Source organism: Anas platyrhynchos, chromosome 15 (genome assembly GCF_047663525.1).
Source record: "Anas platyrhynchos isolate ZD024472 breed Pekin duck chromosome 15, IASCAAS_PekinDuck_T2T, whole genome shotgun sequence".
In the NCBI taxonomy this organism is placed as follows: domain Eukaryota; kingdom Metazoa; phylum Chordata; class Aves; order Anseriformes; family Anatidae; genus Anas; species Anas platyrhynchos.
In genome coordinates, this window is record NC_092601.1 from 3,199,016 (window position 1) to 3,222,734 (window position 23,719).

General features: G+C 39.2%; 1 protein-coding gene across 9 annotated transcripts in view; it reads right to left on the minus strand.

The window, feature by feature from the left end:
- CLEC16A (C-type lectin domain containing 16A) overlaps positions 1 to 23,719 on the minus strand; it is an 87,403-nt gene that overhangs the window by 17,344 nt on the left and 46,340 nt on the right. For 7 of the 9 annotated variants that reach the window (XR_011803638.1, XM_072023930.1, XM_072023931.1 and 4 more), the window contains 3 exons: positions 18,622 to 18,773; positions 15,620 to 15,824; positions 14,655 to 14,822 (listed from right to left, as the gene is read on the minus strand). Coding sequence is in view for 8 of the 9 variants with exons in the window: in XM_072023930.1 (XP_071880031.1) it covers positions 14,655 to 14,822; positions 15,620 to 15,824; positions 18,622 to 18,773 (525 nt within the window). In the remaining variant the exon portion in view is untranslated. Of the gene's footprint in view, positions 1 to 13,076; positions 13,481 to 14,654; positions 14,823 to 15,619; positions 15,825 to 18,621; positions 18,774 to 23,719 lie in introns of those variants that run through there. The other 2 variants (XM_072023934.1, XM_072023935.1) reach the window with 2 other exon arrangements.

Below are 23,719 nucleotides of genomic sequence, written 5' to 3' on the forward strand. Positions count from 1 at the left end.
TTCTGAGAAATCCAGAGCAGGAAGTAATCTGCATGGTACAGACTGCAGTGCTGAACTGTGAAGAGCACAGAGAAGTTTTGTCCAAGAAGTGCTTATATCAAAGCTAAAAAATAGAACGTGAAATGTGAGCTAGATCATTGCCCAACCTAGCTTTCTTACAGACTAAGATGTATCAGATCACTATAAATAACACACTGTGGTTAACAAAATCACTGAGAACCTGCAACCCTTTCACATGAGATTACAGGATTTTTTCCTTCAAGGCATGTAACAATTTAGGTTATTACTGTCATTTTCCACTTGTTTTTCCAAAAGAATTCCGTATCAGGTTTCAACATTTCTTCCGAGCACTTTCTTCCCTTGGATGTGATTTTTCAGCTGACTTTAAGTTAAGAGTTTTCATAGTTTTGCTATTACAGAAGTCAATTATTATCTTGAATCACATCAGTATTAGGAAAACATACATGAATCGAGATTTTAAAGGTCTAGCATCTACTTAGAATACCATGGAACTACCTCCTAGAACTTTAACATGCTTTTAGAGAGGAGTTCATGAACTGCCCTTCCCACACGATTCCAGCGAAGACAACCACCACTGCACTGCTCATACTTAGTTCATCTCGTGCTTTCTTTAGAAGATTACACTCCTCTTGTGGTTCACTCAGCAACTTTCCTCACAACAATGTGCTTAGAGCAACTCCTTGATGTTCAGCAAGGCTTTCCTTTGGCTGACACATTCCTCCCAGCATTTGGAAGCTTTTGTTACCAAAACCTGAAGTGATGAATAAACAGCTCTTCAGAAGCAGACGTGCTTCTTGCAGTGACAGAAATATCTTCAACATGAGCTATGGGTCATTTGCTACCTAGGACACTTAGCTGATTCTACAGCCCTCCTCGCTGTCCTGTGGAAATCATTAATGAGAAAGTTTACCTTTTACTGGCAGTTCCCTGAATTACTGACAGTAGCCACGACATGTACGTACACTAGGATTAACCTACCACCACATAGTGCTTGCCATCTTCACTGTATAGTGAACCCTGAAAAGGGAAGCACAATCTGACAGGTAGGAGAGAAATCAAATGCACCGAACAATACTTGATTCTTCTTTTAAATGGGAAATCTCCCACAGTGCTGGATGGATGTTTCACCCTTTATGGCGAATGTTCAGTATGGGGTTTCAGTTTGCTGGTTCTGGGCAGGAGGCAGCCAGAAGTAGTTTTTTTTTTGTTTTTGTTTTCGTTTTTTTTTAACTACAAAAAGCATATGAAAGCTTTGAAACAGACATGGCAAATCAGGAAAATGATTTTAATAGCAACATGTACTGACAGGCTGCATTATAAGGAAAAACGTCAGAATGGATAGAGAAAGCAAGTCACGCAGACAAAAGCTGATATATACTAGTTCAGTTAGCAATTTGACTTTCTTTGTGGTCCTACCGCTTACCTTCTACCACCCATGCTTGGATTCAAGATCTAGACTCAAAACCACTTGCAGAAACACAATGCTGTCTGAGCTGCTGTAGTCCTTGCATCATCATTCTAGATAGGTGAAGGCCCCTTTCACCAGGCTTTTTCTCTTGAGTTCCTATTCCTCAAGACCAAGATAATCACCAATTGAAAGAATTACATAACCACTGTCCCAGGAGACATCTACTTTAGTTAAAAAACAGTTTGGTAAGCACCTCATTCTTCCATAAATGTAAATAGTTCCATGCGTTATTCTTCTGCCTGAAACCAAGCCATCGATCTTCTACAACCATTGAGATAAATTAAATTGCGGTTATACACAGTAGCACCTGATGATCTGCAAGAAGTTAGCCACAAATTAAACTACCTCAAACAAAGGACATCTATGGCACTTGGAGCCACTGATATATACATTTTTAAATAAACATGCTTGGGTTTCTTACACAATACTTTGTGTTTGGAAACAGCTGTTAGGGTGGGAAACAAGGAACAATCAATGGGCTTGTGATCACAAGGGAGACAGAAAGCCATCTGTTAAAGTGAAAGAAATGTTTTTGGAATAGCTACTAGTGCCTTTGGTAGAAAAGTGCTTACATCAATTTATTTTGTTTCGTTTCTGGGGCTGTACAAGATTGCACCCATGCAATGCATTCCAGATCCACAAAAGGTTTGCCCTGTTTTTATTTCAAAGGAGGAGAAGCTTCCATCCTCACCACAACAGTGGAGAAAGCAGACAGTCCTACTGTAACTATATAGGAGGAGCTGGCCTGATTCAGCAAGACTGCTTGTGCAAAGATTCTGCAGAACAGAGCTCATGTTTTATGGATTTAATTCTTAAACTGAAGCATGTGTTTGCAAATTATCTTACAATTTCTCGCCCTTCTTCCCATGAAACAACTGTCATGACAGGGTTGCTTTTTCAGCTCCTCTTTGCAGACCCGTAAATCTAGTGCAAACTCTCAGGAAACCACCTCTGACAGCACAGCCGGTTTTCATGCCATAATGTTCCTTGCTACTAGTTTAATCTGTTTCTAGAGCAGGAACGGTAAATTCTACAACAGCAGTTTCTTATTGTATGTAGATAAACACACAAAAAAAATGTAGCCCTCTCCTTCAAACAGAGTTTCACTTGGACAATTCCCTACAGCAAGAGGAGGTCTATAAACATGAAGCACAACTTTGTTTTCTTTCCTATGAAGGCCGAACTGCTCAAAATATTACAAAAACCCTTTCCCTCCTTATTACTCCCCCAGTCCAAAGCAAGATCCATTGCTTGATGCACTACCAGGTCTAAGACAATCTTACAGCAACAGTCCTAGTGTGTTTTCATGCAAATGTTTCCTGAATGGAAATATTTAAGCACTACTTCCTTGGCCACCATACGTACAGACTCCTTCAGTTATCATCTGTGCAACTGCAGGTAACTCACGCTGTCTGAAAACATAATGTTTTCTGACCCAATAGCTGAAAATAACAGCCCTTGATAAAAGAAAATCCAGGAGGGACTCTTTGCAGTCCATACAGAAGTGACATTTAACAAAAGAACTTGTCAAGTTGCGAGTCAAGAGGCGATGGCAGACAGATTTCCTGGGAAGCTAAAGAACAAGCTCATAAAGGCTCAACATGTTCTCTAGTGCTGTCAAAATGTAAACATTTATTTCAAACTGCAGTAACTGCACATGGTAGAATAGGACATAAAATTGCATCATATAGGACTGGATGCAGAACTTTCCTAAAATATATCTAGACAACAGCTTGTGTCAGCCTCCAAACTTCTGTGTTTATGACTATATGAAATACAAGGTCACCTTTTTCCAAGGGCACTGTCCTCACTCAGTAAAATGACCAGAACTCAGAATGGCTAAACATTCAAAAGAAACTCATCTGTCTGAATGCATGGCCCTAGAACTTGGAGTGCCCATACCCCTGCTCGTTTTGCTCGCACAAGATTATTAAGCTTCTTCCTCAAAGGCCACACTGAAAATCAATAGTTTTTCAAAGTGCCATAAAAATGTGAAATGACTGAATCATTTGGAAGACATGAATAAAAATACAGCTAAATAAGTATTATTTCTTCGTCAGTTCACCCAGCTTAAGAGTTTCCCACTCCCTTTCTCTCCTGCCCCCATATAACACCTTTAGATGCATTTGATGAACCATCTATGGTTCAGTTGTTCTGGTAAGCAGATCACCATGAAAATAGATCATTTCTTGCTGTAATTTATTTTAAGAGAGTACTGAAACTCAACCCACAACAAGTTACCAAAGTAACTGGTGGGATAGCAAACAACATTTGAATGACTGGCTTCTGTGCAGGACAGCTGAGCTGAAAATTGAAATTGAAATCTGCCCTCTTGCTGTAGATGGGGGAATCCCAAAATAGATTTCGCTTGTGCTAAATCTTTGTGCATTACATGAATATTATTTTTTCACAGTTGCAAGCACAAATACATTTATTTTTGTCCTACACCTGTGTCAACACGAAATGGCAGTTCATTACATTTTACCAATTTTGAGCTGAGGGAAAGATGTCAAGCCTGAAGTAGTTCCATTTTTGGTAGGGATTTAAGACAAGAATAGCTAGATATTTTTATAGCACACTGCCATTTCAGAGGGAACTGTCACTGATTTCACCTCCAGGTGATTGAATTCTATAGATCCGGCTCAAGCCCCAGAACACTACCTAGAAATTGGCAGCTTTTTCTGACCACCGTTAAGAACTATTTACAGTCATTACACAGAAGTCTAAAAACTTACTGACTTTTAACACTGAAGGAATCAAACTATCCAAGCTGATAATCAATTTCTCTTCAGAAGATCACAGAACAAAATCACAGAATTGTTTATGTTGGAAACGATCTTCAATATCAGCAAGTCCAAACGCCAACCTGACCTATCGAATCCCATTGCTACATCACATTCCTTAATGCCATGCCCCACATCTCTTAAATACCTCCAAGGATGGATGATTATATAAGAATTGGGATTCTAGAAGCATATCCTGCGTAGGGTGGATCCCTATTTGTTGCAGTTATTTTACGTCAGTAATTTAAAAGAGAAAGATTTACTCTAAGTAAGCACACCATACCCATCTCCACATAGGTAATTTCTGAACGAAAAAAGTCCCATGCTTACGAAAGCAGCATTCTAATCCTGCTCAGTTTTCAAAACTTTTTTTTTTTTCCAAGTTTTTGCAAGCATCAAATGCATGTTTAACTTTTTATTTTCAATGTCACATAATTTACTTCCTAAAAGCTGCAATTCTGAGGTCAGATCAGAATCAAGATAATAGTTTCTGGAAAAGTACAGTGTACAGGCTCCCTGCATAAGGTACAAGAAACAAAAGGAACAAAAAAGACAATACTTTGCCAACAGCGGAGTGAAATTAAGAATCAGAAAAGCATTTAAAAGTTTCATATACAAGGGGTAATTATGTGTAAATGCACCAATCCTAAGGCATTCATCATGATTTTACATTTAGAGTTTGCACTAGCAGAAACATTGAATAATACTAGGGAACAGAATGGAAAAAGCAATCAACAATACAACAATTGCAAGCAGTTGTTTCTGAGAACCTCTGTTTAGGCTTGACAGATTTTTCAGCAATGCCGTTATCTTTCTCTTCCTGTGCCCATTCAATCATTTCCCATAAAAGACACTGAAAAACTATTGAGTTTCAGTGTGGTCTTTCAGGAAGAATCTTAATAATAATCTTGTGGCAGACAAACAAGCAGCAAAGCAAGTTAGTTCAAAGGACTTTGGTATTTTAGTACTATTTTAGAAACACTGCTTGCTTTCTTCAAATCATTTTGGAAGAGTTTAGCTGATAATTTCCATATAAATTCCAGATTCACAGCACCCCTTACTCAGAATTCTTCGCTTGCTGTAGCATCATGCATAATAGGAAAGGTGAAAAATAAAGCATGACTGTCATTCCATTGTTTTATAGCAAGTTAATGCTCATCACTTCTTTAGCACTCAAGGCAGAATAGACATCCCTTTTTCGTGTTTCCTTGGCTTACACCGACTCCCACATAAGGCTGTCTTAGAGAGTTTTCTTGGTATTTGCACGTATTCATCTTCAAATTCTCCAAAGAAAAAAACACATATACATTGCATTTTTTGTGTGTATATATTAGCCATAGCTACTTATAAACAGGATTTTGAACAGGTTTGTAAAGCTGGAATTTACATTATGACACTATTGTCATATAAACATACAGGGATATATTAATAGTAAATATAAAGAGTCAGGACTGCCGATCATGATTTCAAATTCCAGAATAATGAAATACTTAAATATTGCTGTCCAGCTGATTAGGGTAATATTATTATTATTTTGACAATATATTAATTGTAGTGTATTTGTTAAAATAGCAAAATCACTCATTAAATATGTGGATAAATAAGAAAAAATCTATAATTAAAACTATCAAGAAAGTGTATGGATTCACAAAAATACAGTAGTTTTCAACCTTGCATTCTTCATCGCTGTTCTAAAGAACAGCTTCCTGTGTATGCAATACCCAGGTGGTTATTGTATTAGACTTCACTCTAAATCAGCATTTTGAATTCTGCACTGAACTGCAGAGCATTTCCATGATTCAGTTCACTTAATGTGAATATAAACAGGAGGGAAATGCTTTCAGCTGGTATACACAAATAAGATGAAGCTTCCTAAAAATTCCATACATAAGAATTTAAATCGTTACAGCAAGTAGGAGTCAGTGAGTTCTCGAGTTCAGGTGGTAGCACACCTACCCATGTTAACATTTTACATCATTAAAACAGGACAAGCATACTCAGCTATATAATATAGAACACTTTTTAAAATAAAGGGGTGAGGGGTGAATAATCAGAGAGGGAAGTATGCCTTCAATTTGAGTTTTGCCAATATCTCATGAGGGCACTCTGGATATTTTGCCGTAATCTGTCCAAATTTATCACATTTTGTTTCTTTTATAAGCTACGTAACGTTTTATTTCTTGCAGCACTCCTGTCCTTGAAGTACAAAGCTTCCAATGATCAGTTTGTGAGACAGAAGAGTTCCTTACTTTGTTCATTACAGGAAAGGAAAACACTAATGTCCAAGTACAAGTATCTCAACACAGGATGATGGGAAAAGGATACAGCAAAAATGAACACCCATTACAAAAAATTAAGATGAAACATGTCAAGAAATCACTGAATTTGCTAATGGGAAAATATTCAATCTTTTTTTTTTTTTTTAAAAAAAAAAAAAAAGAACAATACAACTACTGCTGATGAGGGATTTTAAGTACGCTTGTGGAAGGTAATTGAGGGGAGGGAAAAGTAAGTCTTAATCACTCAAAATACTGTAAATGGAAACCATTTACCAAGAACAAATATTCTAACCAGGAAATTCTTCCAGGAAAAATCTGCAGAAGAAAGGTGAGCAGAATTAATCATGGCTACAGGAATTAAAACAATACCCAAGAGCTTCCAGCGGTGCCTTTGTCACTACTTTATGACTTCCAGTTGTAATAAAGCTTAGTTACAAACACAACTATTTCCTTTCCGATAGTCATGATTCTGCTCCAACAGAACTTGTTATTTATGACTAAGGTATTACTGTAAAGATGCACCTTCCCAGTTCCTTGCAGAAGATCTTATTTCCCTAATCGCAACATTTCACAAGACAGTGTTTCCTTCATAAGCTATGTATCAACAGTCACCCTTTTGCTATGTTCTATATAACAGCAAATTTCACACCAAACACCAAAATACTTCTGGTATTGCAACACTCTCCACCTTTACGAAGTGCTGTTCTGCCTCAGAAAAATGATGCACTTCAGTCTGAAGAGATTGTTTAAATCTAAGAAATCCACTTACAGCCTCATAGAGCTGAAGAATAACTGTTAACAGTAAGAAGTTTTTCCATTAGGAAAAAAATATACAAAACAAATTGGTTACATGGAGCTCAATTGCCAGTAGCCACCGATACTTTAACCAGCATTAAAAAAAATGATTAAATGACATTCTTAGTCTCCCCATTTTGCCATGCAATGACAATACATGATGACTGTAGCTTTATTCACAATCCTTCTCATCAATTCAGGGTACTTAAGCAACTAGTTTCTAGAACAGTCATCAGGACTTGATTCTCTGCCCCAGCTGATACGCCTTGCCAGAACATCCTCACCACGAGTGATACTTCACTGAGACATTTATTTTAGCTGTCCCTTAATGTACAAAGGAACTCAATGGTTAAGTATGCCACAATTTCTTCCATCAAACTCTGAGAAATGGGAATAACTGCTGTAGTTCAAATAGCATATTGTTAAGATGAAAAGTTAATGAGTTAATTCAAAAAGCATATCAGCACTGTAATACAAGAGCCCAGAATTCTCAGTCTCTCTCAGAATATGGGGAGATATTATAAAGTGCTGATTTTTACTAAAATTAATCCTTGTAAATAGTAGATTTCCCAAATTGTAAATGGGAAAGATTCTGTTTCCAATCCTGTTTATCAAAAAAAAAACTAAAAAAAACTAGCACTCCTGCATATTTAACTCAGTGTTAATGGTATCTTTCATTCCTTGCACATGAATAGTAATTCGTATTAAATAAATCATGTTTGCTGTATCTTGTGTAATCTTAGTGCTGTCAAATTACCCCATTAGCCACTTCTGCTTGAATACCTCTGTACAGAAGTGATTTTGTTCCGGATCATTCTGATGATAGGAAGAATAGCATTTAGCTCATACCTCACATCTGATGACCAGACAACATAAATAGATAGAAAAAAAAAGGCAGTAGAGTTGGGTCATTAAAAGCAGCAGCCATAACTAAATATCAAACTTGGGATGGTTCACAGAATATTAATAAGAAAAAAACAAGCTGAGGTGATAAACAGTTAGCTTCCATTATTCTTGTAAAGGAATTATTAGTACAAAGGAATTTAAAAAAATGGGAAACAAAAGCAACTACATCCCAGAATCCTGCTGCATGGGATACTTGAAACATCTCACACTAGTTCTCACGTTGAACTCCTTTGTTCCGTTTTGTTTACTGCTGTCACCTTGGCTGCGCTTCGCTGAAAGCAAGGGCTGCTGCTGCTCCTTCAGATGGGGCTGGCTCCATCCCACAGGTCATGTAAGGTATCTGCCAGCCCCATGCAGGTGCTTTGTATGTCTCAAGACATATTAACAGGCACTAAAACATAACTAATGAACCCACTTGCCTCGATGCATTAGACCAAATTTCCAGCAAACCAACAAAAAGCAATACATCTGTCCCTTTGAAAAATTTTTAAAAAATTTGAAAAAATTAAAAAAATTAAATAGTGACATAAAATGTTTCTAAAATGTTTCCATTCATTAGAAAATTAGAATTATTCAGAATCCAGTCCAGATGTTCCAAACTTCAGTTTAGTACTGAAGTAAAATACCCCAATCTGATGTTCCTGTGGTGGTTGTGGTTGATGACAAACGTGGAAGGGTTGATCAGTCCTATAACACAGTTCCAAAATAACTTGTATACAGCATTCAAATGTGCTGAGCAATTCATAAAATTAGTAAGAAGTGCAGATGCTCATCACCTGTGATCAAAAGAATCTGTTTCCTTAATGTGGATGGATACAGTGATTAAATTCTGAAGGGTTATAAACATTTCAAGAATGCCTTCCTATTAATTAAAAAAAAATAATCTATGATCTTATGCCCACCTGTAGGGCTTGCCAAAGAAGAACATTTTTAGACTGTATAATATGCTTCTAGTGATTTATGTGTAAAGAAAATTTTAGTTCTGCTATACATGTATATCCATATCCAAGCAATCTCAAACACTGCTTAAACAATACTTGGTATTTAAGTTTTCCTAGAACTATTTTCAGGAAGCAATGCAAATTTTACATAAACTCTCACCTACCTCCCCCCCCTCCTCATTTAAAGGGGGATGAAGCTCTAAAAGGAGCCCATTTTTCTTCCTCTAGATTTTAAAACTGAAAGATAGTCATACTTTGCTTGTAATGGCTAATATTTACACTATTTTTTCTTAAACCTTTTTGCCCTGAATCTGAATATTTTCAGCATATTTTACAGTATTAACAAAGGAGAAAATAGAGACATCTATGGATTTAATTTGTTTTTTGAAAAACAGATTCACAGCAGGAAAACAACCGTAGCTGTTAAAAATATTTAGATATGTTAATACAGGCTTTCACCACACACTGAGCATATAAATATCAGCATAGAACTTGTATTTGAAACTGATACTTGAGTTTGCCCGGAAAACAATTAATTTACTTTAAACATAAGACCTATGTTTACAGGAGACCTACCAATTCTGCTTTTTTTCTTTGAAAACAATGTAATTGTTTACATGAAGAGTGCTTCAAAAGCATCATATGAATACAAAAGTAATATATGAGACGCTGACCAGCCAACTACACTGTCTCTGAAGCACTCTAACATTCTGTCATGGGCATTAACCTAAAACAGACCCTGAAGTGTATACATAGCTATGGCTTCATGATAAAATTGATCAAGTGAAGGACTTCGCCTCTGTTCTTCTTTCATAATAACAGCCAAGCTTATAACGCCAGTCATGAGGTATGAGTAACAGCAATTGCATAACCCGTGATTTATAAAGGGTGTTAACAAGGATGCGCCGAGGCATGGTCTGTTATATGCCACTTTTCACCCAACTTCCACAAAACCCAGTTTTAAACTATTACCATCTCTCCCCACATCCACCCAAGTAACAGGAAGAACTTTAAAAACAGATTTTAACTTCAGACCTAAAAATTAAAAAGCAATGTTGAGTACAGCTTGACTGCAATGAGCTAACTGCAGGCTCCCTGGCAAAGTACAGCACTATATATATATACATGGTCTGTTCTGAAAGTAGTAGGACTGGCTTTTTCCTGGGCGAACGGGCTGGCGAGAGGTGGTCTGCGCGCACAGGATCGGTGGAGGGGGATATTGGGAACGCTGGGAAAAATCGGCAGTCGGCTGTCGGCTGTTGAAGAGAGCAGGTCGCTTGTACTGTGAACAACTGTCAAAACGCCTCGTCACGGAGAATCACGGAGCATTTACTGGAGCAGCGATACGCGATCAAATTTTGTGTAAAGCTTGGTAAAACAGGCAAAGAGACTCACAACATGATTAAGGTGGCCTACGGTGATGCTGCCATGGGTAGACCGGGTGTTTTGGAGTGGCACAAGCTGTTCCGAGAAGGTAGGGGAAGAGTGGAAGAGTGGACTCTGGACGCCCTTCGACCAGCAAGACCAACGAAAATGTGTCGCGAGTGAAAAATTTACTGAACTGTGATCGCAGGATGAGTATCAGAATGATTGCTGATGACTTGAGCATTCCTCAAACCCAAGTTTTTGAGATGGTGAAAGAAAACTTAGCCATGAGGAAAGTGTGCGTGAAGTTTGTGCCGCGAGTCTTGTCAGAGGAGCAAAAGGCCAACCTGAAAGTGATCTGCCAGGATCTTCTTCATCATGTGAATGAGAAGCCCAACTTTTTAGACAATGTAGTGACCGGTGACAAGACGTGGGTGTTTGAATACGACCTGGAGAATAAGTGGCAGAGCACAGAATGGCACACCCCTGCTTCCCCATGCCCCAAGAAAGCACAAATGAGCAAATCCAAGCAAAAGTCCATGCTCATTTGCTTTTTTGATCAACATGGAGTCATCCACAAAGAGTTTGTACCACCTGGACTAACAGTTAGTGCAGTTTTTTACGTGGAAGTCCTCACAAGACTGCAAAAATGCATTGCTCGTGTCCACCCAGCCATTGTCAACAATTGGCAGCTGCACCATGACAACGTGCCGAGCCACACAGCGTTCTGCGTAGTGGAGTATCTTGTCCAGCACAAGGTGGTAACGCTGCCTCAGCCCCCCTACAGCCCCGACTTGGCCCCACCAGACTTTTTCTATTCTCGAGAATAAAATCGACCCTCAACGGTAAGCATCACGCATCAGTAAAGGCACTTCAAGAGGCTGTGATGAGGGAGCTAAACAGCAATCTGGTCCAGGTGTTCCTGGAGGCATACGAAAACTGGAAAACTCGTTGGCAGCAGTGTGTAGGTGCAGAAGGGTGCTACTTTGAAAAATTCTAATCGTTTGTTCTATTCTCATGAATAATTTTTTTTTTTTTTAAATGAGTCCTACTACTTTCAGAACAGACCATGTATATGTGTATGTACAGCACTATGTGCCATATGACACAGAAAATGTACCAGAGAGCACTGAAATAAGTGGTCTTAGAACTTTAAAAATCATGGAGAAGGGAAGTTTAGAGAATTCAGTTAGTTACACTAAAATTCTTCAAACCACGTGCCATTTGCAGGAGGAATGAAAAAAATGTTGACAATTTCTTAGATCACTCTAGCTGCAAAGCATTGACAGGTAACACTGTCCTACTCAAAAGAGATGATTAGTTTTCTAAAATTATTGCCAGAAACTCTCCTTTAAATCCACAAAAAAAAAAAAACACACCATCACCAGGGAAAGCTTAACCTTTTTCTTACAAAGTATAATCAAATCAACTTTCTACTCCTGTTGCGTTTCTCATATACTATACGAGCTTTGCAAAAGTCAAACATCACTGAAAGTTGTAGCATTAAGAAACGAAAACAGGAAGCTTGTACCTTAACTGAATTATAAAACTTTTCTCTTAAAGTAAAAATAATTCCGGGCCTGATTAAGGGATAAATATGAACGAATTCAAAGCAAAATCATGTGGAACTGGGAATCCTCATTCATTCATCAGCAAAACTGAGATGGTAGGGGTATTTGATATGCATTTTGTAATCGGATGTAAAACAATATATTAGCACATCTGTATGTTACTACTGGCTGCTACAAAATGCCTTCCAAAAATGTGGGATTTGAAAAACTTCATGTTGTTTGAGTGATTTGTCATAGTTGTTACCAAATTAAAGATTCAAAATACTTTTTTCTCTGGATTTGTATGTGCATACTTTGAAAATCTTCAGTTCCTGGAGATCAAACTAAGTATACAACTGTTTGAATCAACTGGCCTGTTGTCTCCCCACTCTCTCCCCTCCCCCCCCAAATCAGCAGATGATGTCACTTGTTATGACTACTTGTACACTCCTCTTATAGAAGGTTTATTCTGTAATGCTGGCATCTTTCCAACCACACCTTTTCCATGAAAGTCTGAAGTCAAACAAGGAAATACATTCCCATCATACATGATGAACTCGACTTTTGAGATATACGACCAGCAATCTGAAAGCTTTTGATTTCTCTTCTCCATGCTCAGCACTCAGGCAAGCTGATCTCCGAGTCAGATGTTCTAGTGCCTTATATCTATTTTCTAAGTAGAGGATTTGAATTTTTTAATCTGTGAATCACATTAAAAGAGAAATGCTGAGTTTTGTCAAATGGCTGGCAGCTAGTAGTAACAAGATTACGTCAATTTGTACTAATAGAGCAAAATTAAGCAGTTTCAAAGAGATACAACTTCAAAATGTCTCAATCCCAAAGGAGAAAACTTCACCATCTGAATTAATAGCTTTGCAGAGATCAATTTTTGAAATAGAAAATAGGGAATTAAAACAGAAAAAAAACAAACAGGACTGACTTAGAATCATCCCTTTAATCCCAATTCCAAGCTAATGTTTTAAGAGTAGTTGTGGCCCTTTTCTGTCTTGTTAGCTCTGAAGTAGATGAAGCAATGCGCAGTATCCCAGCTGTCTTTACAGACTGGTGAGAAACTGCTAATAACTTTAAGATGGACCTATGCACAACTGACAGATATGTTGCATAAATACTGAGTATTAGAAACATGATGATTCAAACTAATTCAGTTTGTAAATGATGACAAAGCATTAAGGCACTTCCAGTGTATTTGGAGAAGCTGCCATGGATATGTTGCTCACAACACACCTGGAATACACACCCAGCTACTACTTGTCCTCCTAAGGCTAATTTTTTCCCAAAAGTCTCATTCTGAAGTTGTATGTTTAATTCAGCTCTTGAAAATACAAATTACAAAATCTGTTGTAAGGGCAGTCTGAAAAAAAAAAAAAGCAATTTTAGTATTTTCCAAACTTCTCGATGACTGAATAAAATTGAGTATCTTGGAAATCTGGAAGTTATTTGTCTTGTTCATGTTCACTAAATGCTTTATCAGCTATTGTAAACTTGTGACCTTTAAAGCCTGAAAATTTGAGGTTTCAAACAACTGAACGTAACAGGAAGAACCACTGAATTCAAATACAATAAACAATTTGTATGTATTAATGGATTGTATTCAAGTCATAAATTGAATATGTACCTTCCTCCGTCTACACACACCCTGCAATATCTATACACATCTCAACAGATCTGAACAGTTACACGCCTGTGGATGTAAAGCTTTGTGGATGGAAGCACCTTCTACAGACCTATTTTTTTTTCTTTCCAAATACAGATGTCATCTCTACATTTTGGTAAACACCTAATATCACGGGTGCAGAGAACTTTATTGCATTTATCAACTATTCTTACAGAATCTTGATGTAAAGACTCAGGAAGCTTTCTGCTAAGACAAAGACTTCCCACTCTTATTTAAGGTAAAATTCAAAGGTTGAACCATACTGAACCGTTTGACTGTACAACAGATCTGTTCTCAGTCCTTGCACTCAGAACACAAGTAGTCAACTATGACTAAATTGCTATTTCAGAAAAAAAATAGTCAAGCTTAAAAACAAGCTTTTTAACACTGGACCAGCAGACTTTTAATAATAATATGAATTCTGAGAAAAACAAATTTAAGGCATATGATAAGGCCATGATCATGAGTTACAAATGTGCTTGCATTCACATCTCTAAGGAAGAACTAGGACAAGGAGTCTGAGTTACCACCCCTGGCTACGCTAGTCATCTTGCAATAGACATGAGATAATCACTACTTAATAGGTAGCTGTCAGAGCATTTCTAAACATTTGTTAATCTTTTCTAAAAAATAAGTATTGATATGATAAAAAGACAGATAAATTACAACCAAACTCATTTAAAAGGCATTTGCCAAGCTTCAGGGAAAAGCCCTTCCACTAAACATGTAAACAAACTGTTTTCATTCTTTGGTATACAGCTTATAGCAAACTCTTTTCTTCAAAAGGAGTCCAGTTAGAACTTTCAAAGCGAGCTTCTTTGATGTATTTGAAACACATCAGGAATTTCATGGTAATTAACGCTGATCTTACCTGGAACTTTATCAACAGATGCAAAAACAGAGCGTTGCACTGTAGGATCACTGCTACCACGTCGCGCCTGATCATAAAATCTAAATGGAAGGTGTTGGGATGCAGCTGCAGAGCTGTGTCCAAAACCCATAACTTCAGTTGAAGGCTGAACAGGAAGATCCAGGAGAGCTATGTTTAATTATAAGTGATAGTTGTTGTTACTCAAAAATACATAAAAAACCAAGTAGATCAAATAAAATCAATAGCTTGCCCAGAATCTCAAGACTACACCAGACTGTTTAACTTGCTTGCATTTACCTCTTAATTGCAGTTGCAATTGCACTGGAAAAGGAGAAAAGATTTGTGGCAACTTTTTCTATCATTGTTGTTCACACCATGGTAACACTAAGCTCCAGAATACAAGTGGGCAGAAACAAGGAAAACAGTCAACTCCTTGTATAGTTTGTGGAATGCAAGGAGTTTTTTAAAAAACAAACCACCACCTTCCATTTTTCACCATATGGGTAAAACCTTTCTTAGTTATAAGTGAACATTGCAGAAAGCAATGGACAAAGGACAAACTGCTTTAAACTGGCAAAAAAAAAAAAAAAAAGCCTTTGCATGGCACTTCAACCTAAAATTTTAGGTATCAAAATAGACTTGTATTACACTTGTATCAGACTCTTTGCTGATTACTTGAAGTAACTCTCTTTCATCTCTTCACATGTATTTCCTCTAAACACAAAAATCTAGCTGCTGATACTCTTTTTAACGTTTTAGAATGCTCGTCACCACAACACCCAAGCATTAATCATTATAATTAACACCATCATATGTGATTCCTTCCTGGGAAACTAGACACTGGTTTGCAGTTCTGTGCACATTTCTCAGTTTTCTAACATATTTTTTCTAACTTTACATCATAGGGTGACTTGCTATGACACGTAAGTTTCATTTCTCAGAATCATTTCAAAGTAACTGTTTACCTGCTATTCTCTGCATTTTCATACGCCGAGCTTGGATACGACCTTTTGCAAGACGTTGTTTTGCAATAATGCAGCGAATGTGATCAGAAAAAATAAAGGTTGCTTGAAGGATAGGAAAGGGCTTAGAATGAGGGCTTGAAGCAGGTTTATGAATTATTATGTTCAGAGCTCTACTGTCATCTTCCACTCCTGTCACCTGCATATCCTGAACAGAAAGAGAGGGCAAATAGCTAATGAAAAAAGTTTGCTTTTTAAAACAGTTTCCAGGTTTTTAAAAATAACAACAGTAAAAAAAAAAACAACTATGCAAGTTGTACAATCCTGGAATTCAGTTCTGCAGTAAATGGCACTCCTAAAGATTAAGTCATTTTAAAATGCAATTATCTGAGCATAGAGAACTTTCAGGAGACATGAACGTTTATGTCTCTTTAGCCAATGTTAACGACAAACTTTCTAAAGTTTATAAAATCAATTAGATAAACACAAATAATTCTGAAGTTGCAACTGTCACCTTCTCTACCCTTGTACGACGTTCAGAACACCGGGAAGGTTCATTACTGTGACACTGAAGGAAAACATCTGGGACTCAACCCTAATTCTATGTCATTTCAGTGTTCAAATGAACGTACCCCAACGTATACTGGGGAAGTTACCACATTTTTAAGTGTGCCTCCAGTTGTCTATAAAAACATCTTCAGAAAAACAGGAATAGTTTAAAGGTAGGAACATAAAAAGACTAGTAAGAGAAGAAATAGGTGTTGCCTTCAGGGGGCAGTGGCGACCTGGTTCAGGAACGGCACGGCGGCCAACCCCAGGCCGCTCGGTCCATCGGCTCACAGACACCAATGTGGTGGATGGCAAATGGCGTTTATTGTCGAGTCACATGGGCTTATATACCCGAGGCCCATAGCGTCACTTCCGCTTGCTTACACCACAGGCCACACGCTACTGTCCATCAAGGGAGGGGCTCCACCTTTCCGTACAGCGCGACATCTTCCGGCCGCCAGACCCTAACTACCCACATTTCCCCCCTCCCTATGCACAACCAAATTAGCTAAAATATAACAATCTTAAGATATAGACATCATAACTTAAATAAAAAACAAAAGGCACAATAACCAGGAGAAAACTAAGAGGTAACTGGTAACCCTGAGTAAATACACTCTTAAAGTAGTTGTTGGTGTTCTACCAACATAATGTTAACTTTCTCTAACCAACTTTTAACAAACAACACAAGCATATTTAGTATACAAGGTCCAAAGATAAGATCACACAAACGCATTGCAGCCCCCCACCCACGGAGGCCGCTTCGCTGGTGTCTGGATTCTGCCAGTGTGGAACTCTCAGGCTTAGACAGGATGCTTGCTGACTTATTGTCTTCTCATGTCGCCGGGGTATACAGATTACAGGGGTGCCCGATGATCCGTTCCTGTGAACAGAAACTCAGTTTTCATTAGTTTTGTTCTGAAGTTGGGGCGTCGGCTGTTTGGAGCTTCTCTGGACGTACGAGTTGCCATACCTTCGTGGGCCCTCAGGCCCTGGACTTGCGCCTGGGGGGTGATCACTGTTGGGTCCGTACCCATTAGCCGCTGCAGGCTAGAGCCATACAGTGTGTGATCCGTCCCAGTTACTTGGGCCAGTTGTCTCTTACAGTTGTCCCCCCATTCTCGTTTTAAAAATGATCATCTCACCCCCGTCAAAGATCAGTCTACAAGTTTGTTTGATATCAAACGGGAGCATGTCGCCTCCCCTGAAAACACCATCTCTGAGGGTGGAGACCATTGCAGAATGAAGCCCTTTATCCACAATGGCTTTAACAATCGCTTGTACATCCTTACGGTTTGTTGGTGAGTGAACCCTCTGCCCCCCGTCTGTCACCCAGACCGGGAACGCTAGCATGGCCGATAGAGCCAAGATGGTGCACGCAATCTTAATTTTCCTCCAATCCATGAGAGGAATTTCTCTGCCTCGCGGTGCAGCTTTATTTCGGATGGGGATATTTCTGCTATCTGTCCCCATTTCCTCCTCCGAATGTGAATCGGTATCTGATCCGGAGTCAGAGCTTGACTGACTGCTCACCTCCGAGTTCCGGTCCCCTCCCATCGAGGTCCGGCCCCGCCCCCCACCCCTGCGGGGGGGCCGCTCCCTGCCTCGTGGCTCGCCCCGCCGCCTTCTCAGCGAGGCGTTTGCGCCACAGGAGCGTGTTTTCGGATGGCCGTTCCGATCGGCTCTCTGCCCCTCTCTTACGCTTCTACCTCCTCCCCGGTCGTCCCCGCAACCGTTCTCTTTTTCGCATTTCCACTTGTTAGTAAAACCTAACGCTTCATCCCCGTTCCCGCCGGAGGCTTCTTCACCCAATTCTTCGTCTTCTAGTTCAGCACCGTACTGGGGCGCACATGGCCGTGGTCTCTCCCAGATTTCCCCAGGCTCTGGTTCCCCACCGGCACCCTGGCTTCCTCAGCCGAGCCACCCCACAGCTTCCACAACTTTGATACGACCTTCACAAGGGCTTCCATCTTCCTTGTTGGTCCGGGAGCTTCCTCCCCGCCGGGCTGGTCCCGCCGCTCCGGCCGCCGTTCACCCGAATCCAGGAGTTTTCCCGGGTTTCGGCACCACTTGTTGCCTTCAGGGGGCAGTGGCGACCTGGTTCAGGAACGGCACGGCGGCCAACCCCAGGCCGCTCGGTCCATCGGCTCACAGACACCAATGTGGTGGATGGCAAATGGCGTTTATTGTCGAGTCACATGGGCTTATATACCCGAGGCCCATAGCGTCACTTCCGCTTGCTTACACCACAGGCCACACGCTACTGTCCATCAAGGGAGGGGCTCCACCTTTCCGTACAGCGCGACATCTTCCGGCCGCCAGACCCTAACTACCCACAAATAGGCAAGCAGGGCACGAACCTTAAATATATAAACTGATTTTGTTATTACTATTTATCCTACATAAATAGAGATTTTCAGCTAAGAAAATACAGTGCTAAGATTAAAGCCTCTTACCTGCAAAAGGCCTGCAAACTTAACTACTCCCCAGCCAAGTCTGGCAACATCTGGCTCAACCAAGCTCATCTGGTAAATATCCACAGCCAGGAATCTTTGAACTTGACCTCCATCTTTTGTTATGACTGTACAAGCAATTAGATCACTGTTATCTGAAAGAAGGAAAAAAGTTATATAGCTACATAATTTAATGATTCTGGGTTTTGGTGGTTTTATATGAAAACAACTTGAATACAAAAATCATGGAATGGTTGAGGTTGGAAGGACCTCTAGAGTTCATCTGGTCTAACACTGCTGCTCAAGCAGAGCCACCTAGAGAAGGCTGCCCTGAACCACGTTCAGACAGTCCTGGGTCTGGACCATATAATATATACAAGTGCAATCATCTTTACAACACAAGCTAAGAGCTACTCATAAGATGTACATTACAACACACTTCTTTCATTATCTTTTAGTATAAAAGGTCACTTCACTTCAGGGGTAAAATTGCACCATGTTGATTTATTTTACTTAACAGAAGTCTCGAGTCTTGTTGAAAGACCAGATACCGTCCAACATCTCTGCAGGTAATTATATCTACTTCATAATAAACTTAGGCTCCGGTCTGAGGCAAGTTCCATTTCTAGAGGCCTGAAAAGTTACTCCTCTGACTGTTGGAAGCCTTCCAACTTCAAGACTACATGGACTTTCATGGTAAATTGCACTTTTTTCCATTAGTTAAATGAGGTTATATCTTTTCCTTTACCCACCCACATTGTACATTTACACTGAATAATCATATCCTCTTTTAACCATTACAGTGAAAGCCCCTTTAAACTACAGATCTCAAAAAAGAGTTCCCTTCCTTCCTTTCCAAACCTCCTCATTGTATGTGTACCAGTTCAAACCCATAGTTCTTGAGAAGTGACTAAATCCCATTTTTTACACCCAAAGTCTTCTGAGAGTCCCACGAATTGCACTGTCACCTCCCCTAACAGACCTTTGCTAATCTAACTATGTTAGGTTTTTATTTCATCAAGTTGATACTTTCATTCAGATATTTAATATACACAGCTCTTTTTCTCCTCTCTCACCTCCAACTGCTACTATTTATAGCAAGCAAATTCAGATCTTAAAAAACAAAACAACTGAAGACAAAGCATTACCATAAAATTTAATCAAAGAACAGAAAGGAAAATCATTCATTTATTAGGCAACTGTTATGGGAATCGCTTGACTTTATACAAGCCAGTATACCCCATTTATGTTATTGTTTCTACTTCACAGCTGCTGCAGGGTCATATGCTATAGTCATCCTATGACGAAAACAGAAGAGAATGTGGTTAAATACATTTCCAGTGAACTCATCTGAGAATACAGTATCACTTATGTTATTATTAACAGCAATGCTTAATTTTGCCTCATGCAAGATGAGGCTTCCAACTGTTTGGACACTTTAGTGCCAAGATTCTAGGCCCTAAATGCAGCTCTCCAAGAAAAACACAAGTCGTAGGAAATACTGCCTAGCAAGGAGAGCTCAAAGTCTTCAGCTGTCTGCAGCAAGAAAGATGTATTTTCAGATCTTTCTCACACAAACTATTAGCCTTGAAAGACTGTTATCTGAAGTCTTGAAGAACATAACAGCTACTTTTAGGGGGACTCTAAATAAGACCATCTTTAGGAGATGGTCTAAATATCAGTCTAAATATCTGAGTTGCCTCAGAGCTTGATGTTTAGTGATTCCATGATTTATAGTCATCACAACTCTAGAAATCCTCTGCAGGGATCAGAAACTTATAGAAAATATTAAGCACACTGTGTATTTAGCTGGCAATCCAAGATGAGCTTTTACTCATCTGGCAAGCTACAGATAGTTAATGTACTGCCTCCACACTTGACATAACTTTTTCCAAAAACATGCAGCCTTTTTGGTAAGGAATTCTGCTTTACTGCTTACTGGGCTAGACTCACTGCAAAGAACTTCAGAACTTCATACATGGTCCTTGACAAAACTATAACATACTCCCCACACTCACCCCAAGAATTTACAAAGCAATTTCAAACTTTACATAAGTCCTTTGAAACAGTTATATATACCATACTCTCTAGCCCAAGTGTTTTTGACAAGCTGTTTCAACCACGTTTTTGAACAGTCTAAGACTACTTTTGTTTCTCTTTACAATAAACATCTCTTCCAGAGAAGTTCAAAACTGTTCTATCGCTTATAACTGCCATCTCTAGTTTGTCCATCAGAAGAAAATCTCAGTTCACGTATTAGTCCTCTTCATCAGGATTGGATACTACCAACCTTCCTAAGGAGGTGAGCACTGTTCTTCTTGAGGAGGTGAGCACTGTTCCCTTCAGGAACAGCAGGAAAGAACAAAAAGAACTGCTAAGAGTGAGTTGCTATCTGTTACTGCAAGAAATACTAACCACTTTAAAAGAAGAATTCATCTTTAAAGCGCTTCTCACCACCACTTTCAGATAAAGAAATAGGTCTCAAGGATATTACTTATGGTAAACACATTTAAAAAAAAAAAACTGTCACAAGATTCACTGGAAATATAGGAAAAAGAAAAAAAGGGTTAAGATAACTTTGGAAAAGGAGAAAAATACAGAACTGTATACAGATGAATTGAGAAGATAAATGGAGGAGAATGCCAGGGAGCACATTTCAGAATGCAATCCAATAGAGAAGTAATTTGAAAGTTGTTTTGTTTTTTTTTTTTTTCTTTCCAAGAACAATGTGAGATGAAAAATCTGAAAGATCTTTTTTTTTTTTTTTTTTTTTTAAAAAAATCAGTTTTAAAACTCTTTTTTGAAATAAAACTTGGAAAAACATTACTAACTTTGGAAAGTACACAATAATCTGACCAGGTCTGAGTATGCTTGAACAAAAATCTAGCTATCTAAAAAATATGTTTATGAGAATAAAATTTGCTCTGGTTGTCAACACAATTTTAAGAGCTTTTTTTTTTTTTTTTTTTTTTTTTTACCATTACCATTGCTTTTCCTCTGAAGATTTATTTCTGAACACCTACAAATAATTGAAAATAAGAGAACATACTATAAATGCTGATCATACTTGGAGTACTGCAATCAAGCAGAAGCAAGCTTGTTGCTAAACTTATTTACTGTGAATACGAGACTAGTGATTCCCAGGCAGAGGGACTCCATATTGTAGCGCTGTTTTCTGGAATTATCTTAAAACTGTTAAGCTGTACTTTTAATAATTATTTAAGCATCTTGATTTATTAATTACTGTTACATGATTTAAACACCTTGATTTCTACAGGTATGAAGTTGTAAAATACCAATCTAGCATTTGCTTGTAGTAAGGAGGCAGTTTAAGGTATTGTAAACCAAAGCTAAAAAAACAGTACAGAACACAGCATCGTCTTAAGTAAATCATTCTCAAATTAACTATTAGTAAACCAGCAAAACTGTTCAGTTAAGCTCTTTCACATCACTAGCAATAAGCACAAATCTGGATGTCACATACACACTACAGATGAGTTATGCCAGGAAGTCCAGAAAAATCTCGCCTTTATGAGGATGTTAAGGAGTAACTGGATGTTCACATTTAAAAGGAAATCTTTTCTGGAATCACTTATAAAAGATACATTTTCCTCTCAGATGCGTGTCAAGTTTCAAATATATGGAAAAATAGTTTTCTTGTACAATGTGTGTTAGCACTCACCAACTTATTAGTATAGGCAAGTGAAAAAATTGAGTTTCCAGAGTATCTTGAAACCTTCATGCTCAGTTCAGTGTTTCAAGGCCATCTGGAAAATACACAAGACTAGCATCCATAGCGATGCAGGAAACCAAAAGCAGATATGATATCTCTTCTGCAAAATGTATGCCTGCACTGTTAATGTTCATTAAATGGACCTGAAAGTAACTGGATATGTACTCAAAAGATAAGCTCTTTCTTGGAAGATATTTGAATGGAAATATTATTATATGCCCTTCATAAACCCCCTCGTCAGTATCTATAAATAAAAAACTATGATGTTGGGGTGGGAAATAAAGAAGATCACAGAATTATAGAACAGCTCAGGTTAGAAGAGACCTCAAAAATCACCTAGTTCCAACCCCCCTGCCATAGGCAGGAATGCCACCCACTAGATTAGGTTGCTCAGGGCCTCATCTAACCTGGCCTTGAACACCTCCAGGGATGGAGGATCCACAGCCTCTTTGGGCAACCTGTTCCAGTGCCTCACCACCCTCTGAGTGAACAATTTCCTCCTAACCCCTACTCTAAATCTCCCAAGATGAAGCCAGTGGTATCCAGTTCCAGGACAAGAAGCATTAAGCACAAATTGAAATACAAGAAATACCACCAAAGGAAAAAAAAAAAAAAAAAAAGTGTTTTTTAATAATTGTGGAGGCAGTCAAACACTGAAACAGGTTGTCCAGAGTTGCTGAGAAGTCTCCATCCTAGAAGACACACAAATTCCAAATGGTGAGGATCCTGAGCAACCTGCTCTAGCTAACGATCTGGATGTAGGAATAGAAGGTATTTTGAGCAAGTTTGCTGATGACACCAAACTTGGAGGAGTTGTGGACTTGAATGAGGGTGGAAAGGCCTTGCAGAGGGATCTGGATAGGTTGGAGAGCTGGGCCATCACCAACCGCATGAAGTTCAATAAGAGCAAGTGCCGGGTCCTGCACCTGGGACGGGGAAACCCTGGCTGCACGTACAGACTGGGCGATGAGACGCTGGAGAGCAGCCTAGAAGAGAGGGATCTGGGGGTCGTGGTAGACAGCAAGTTGAATATGAGCCAGCAGTGTGCCCTGGCAGCCAGGAGGGCCAACCGTGTCCTGGGGTGCATCAAGCACGGCATCGCTAGTAGGTCAAGGGAGGTGATTGTCCCGCTCTGCTCTGCGCTGGTGCGGCCTCACCTCGAGTACTGTGTGCAGTTCTGGGCACCACAGTATAAAAAGGACATGAAACTGTTGGAGAGTGTCCAGAGCAGGGCTACAAAGATGGTGAAAGGCCTGGAGGGGAAGACGTACGAGGAACGGCTGAGGGCACTGGGCCTGTTCAGCCTGGAGAAGAGGAGGCTGAGGGGAGACCTCATCGCAGTCTACAACTTCCTCGTAAGGGGGTGTC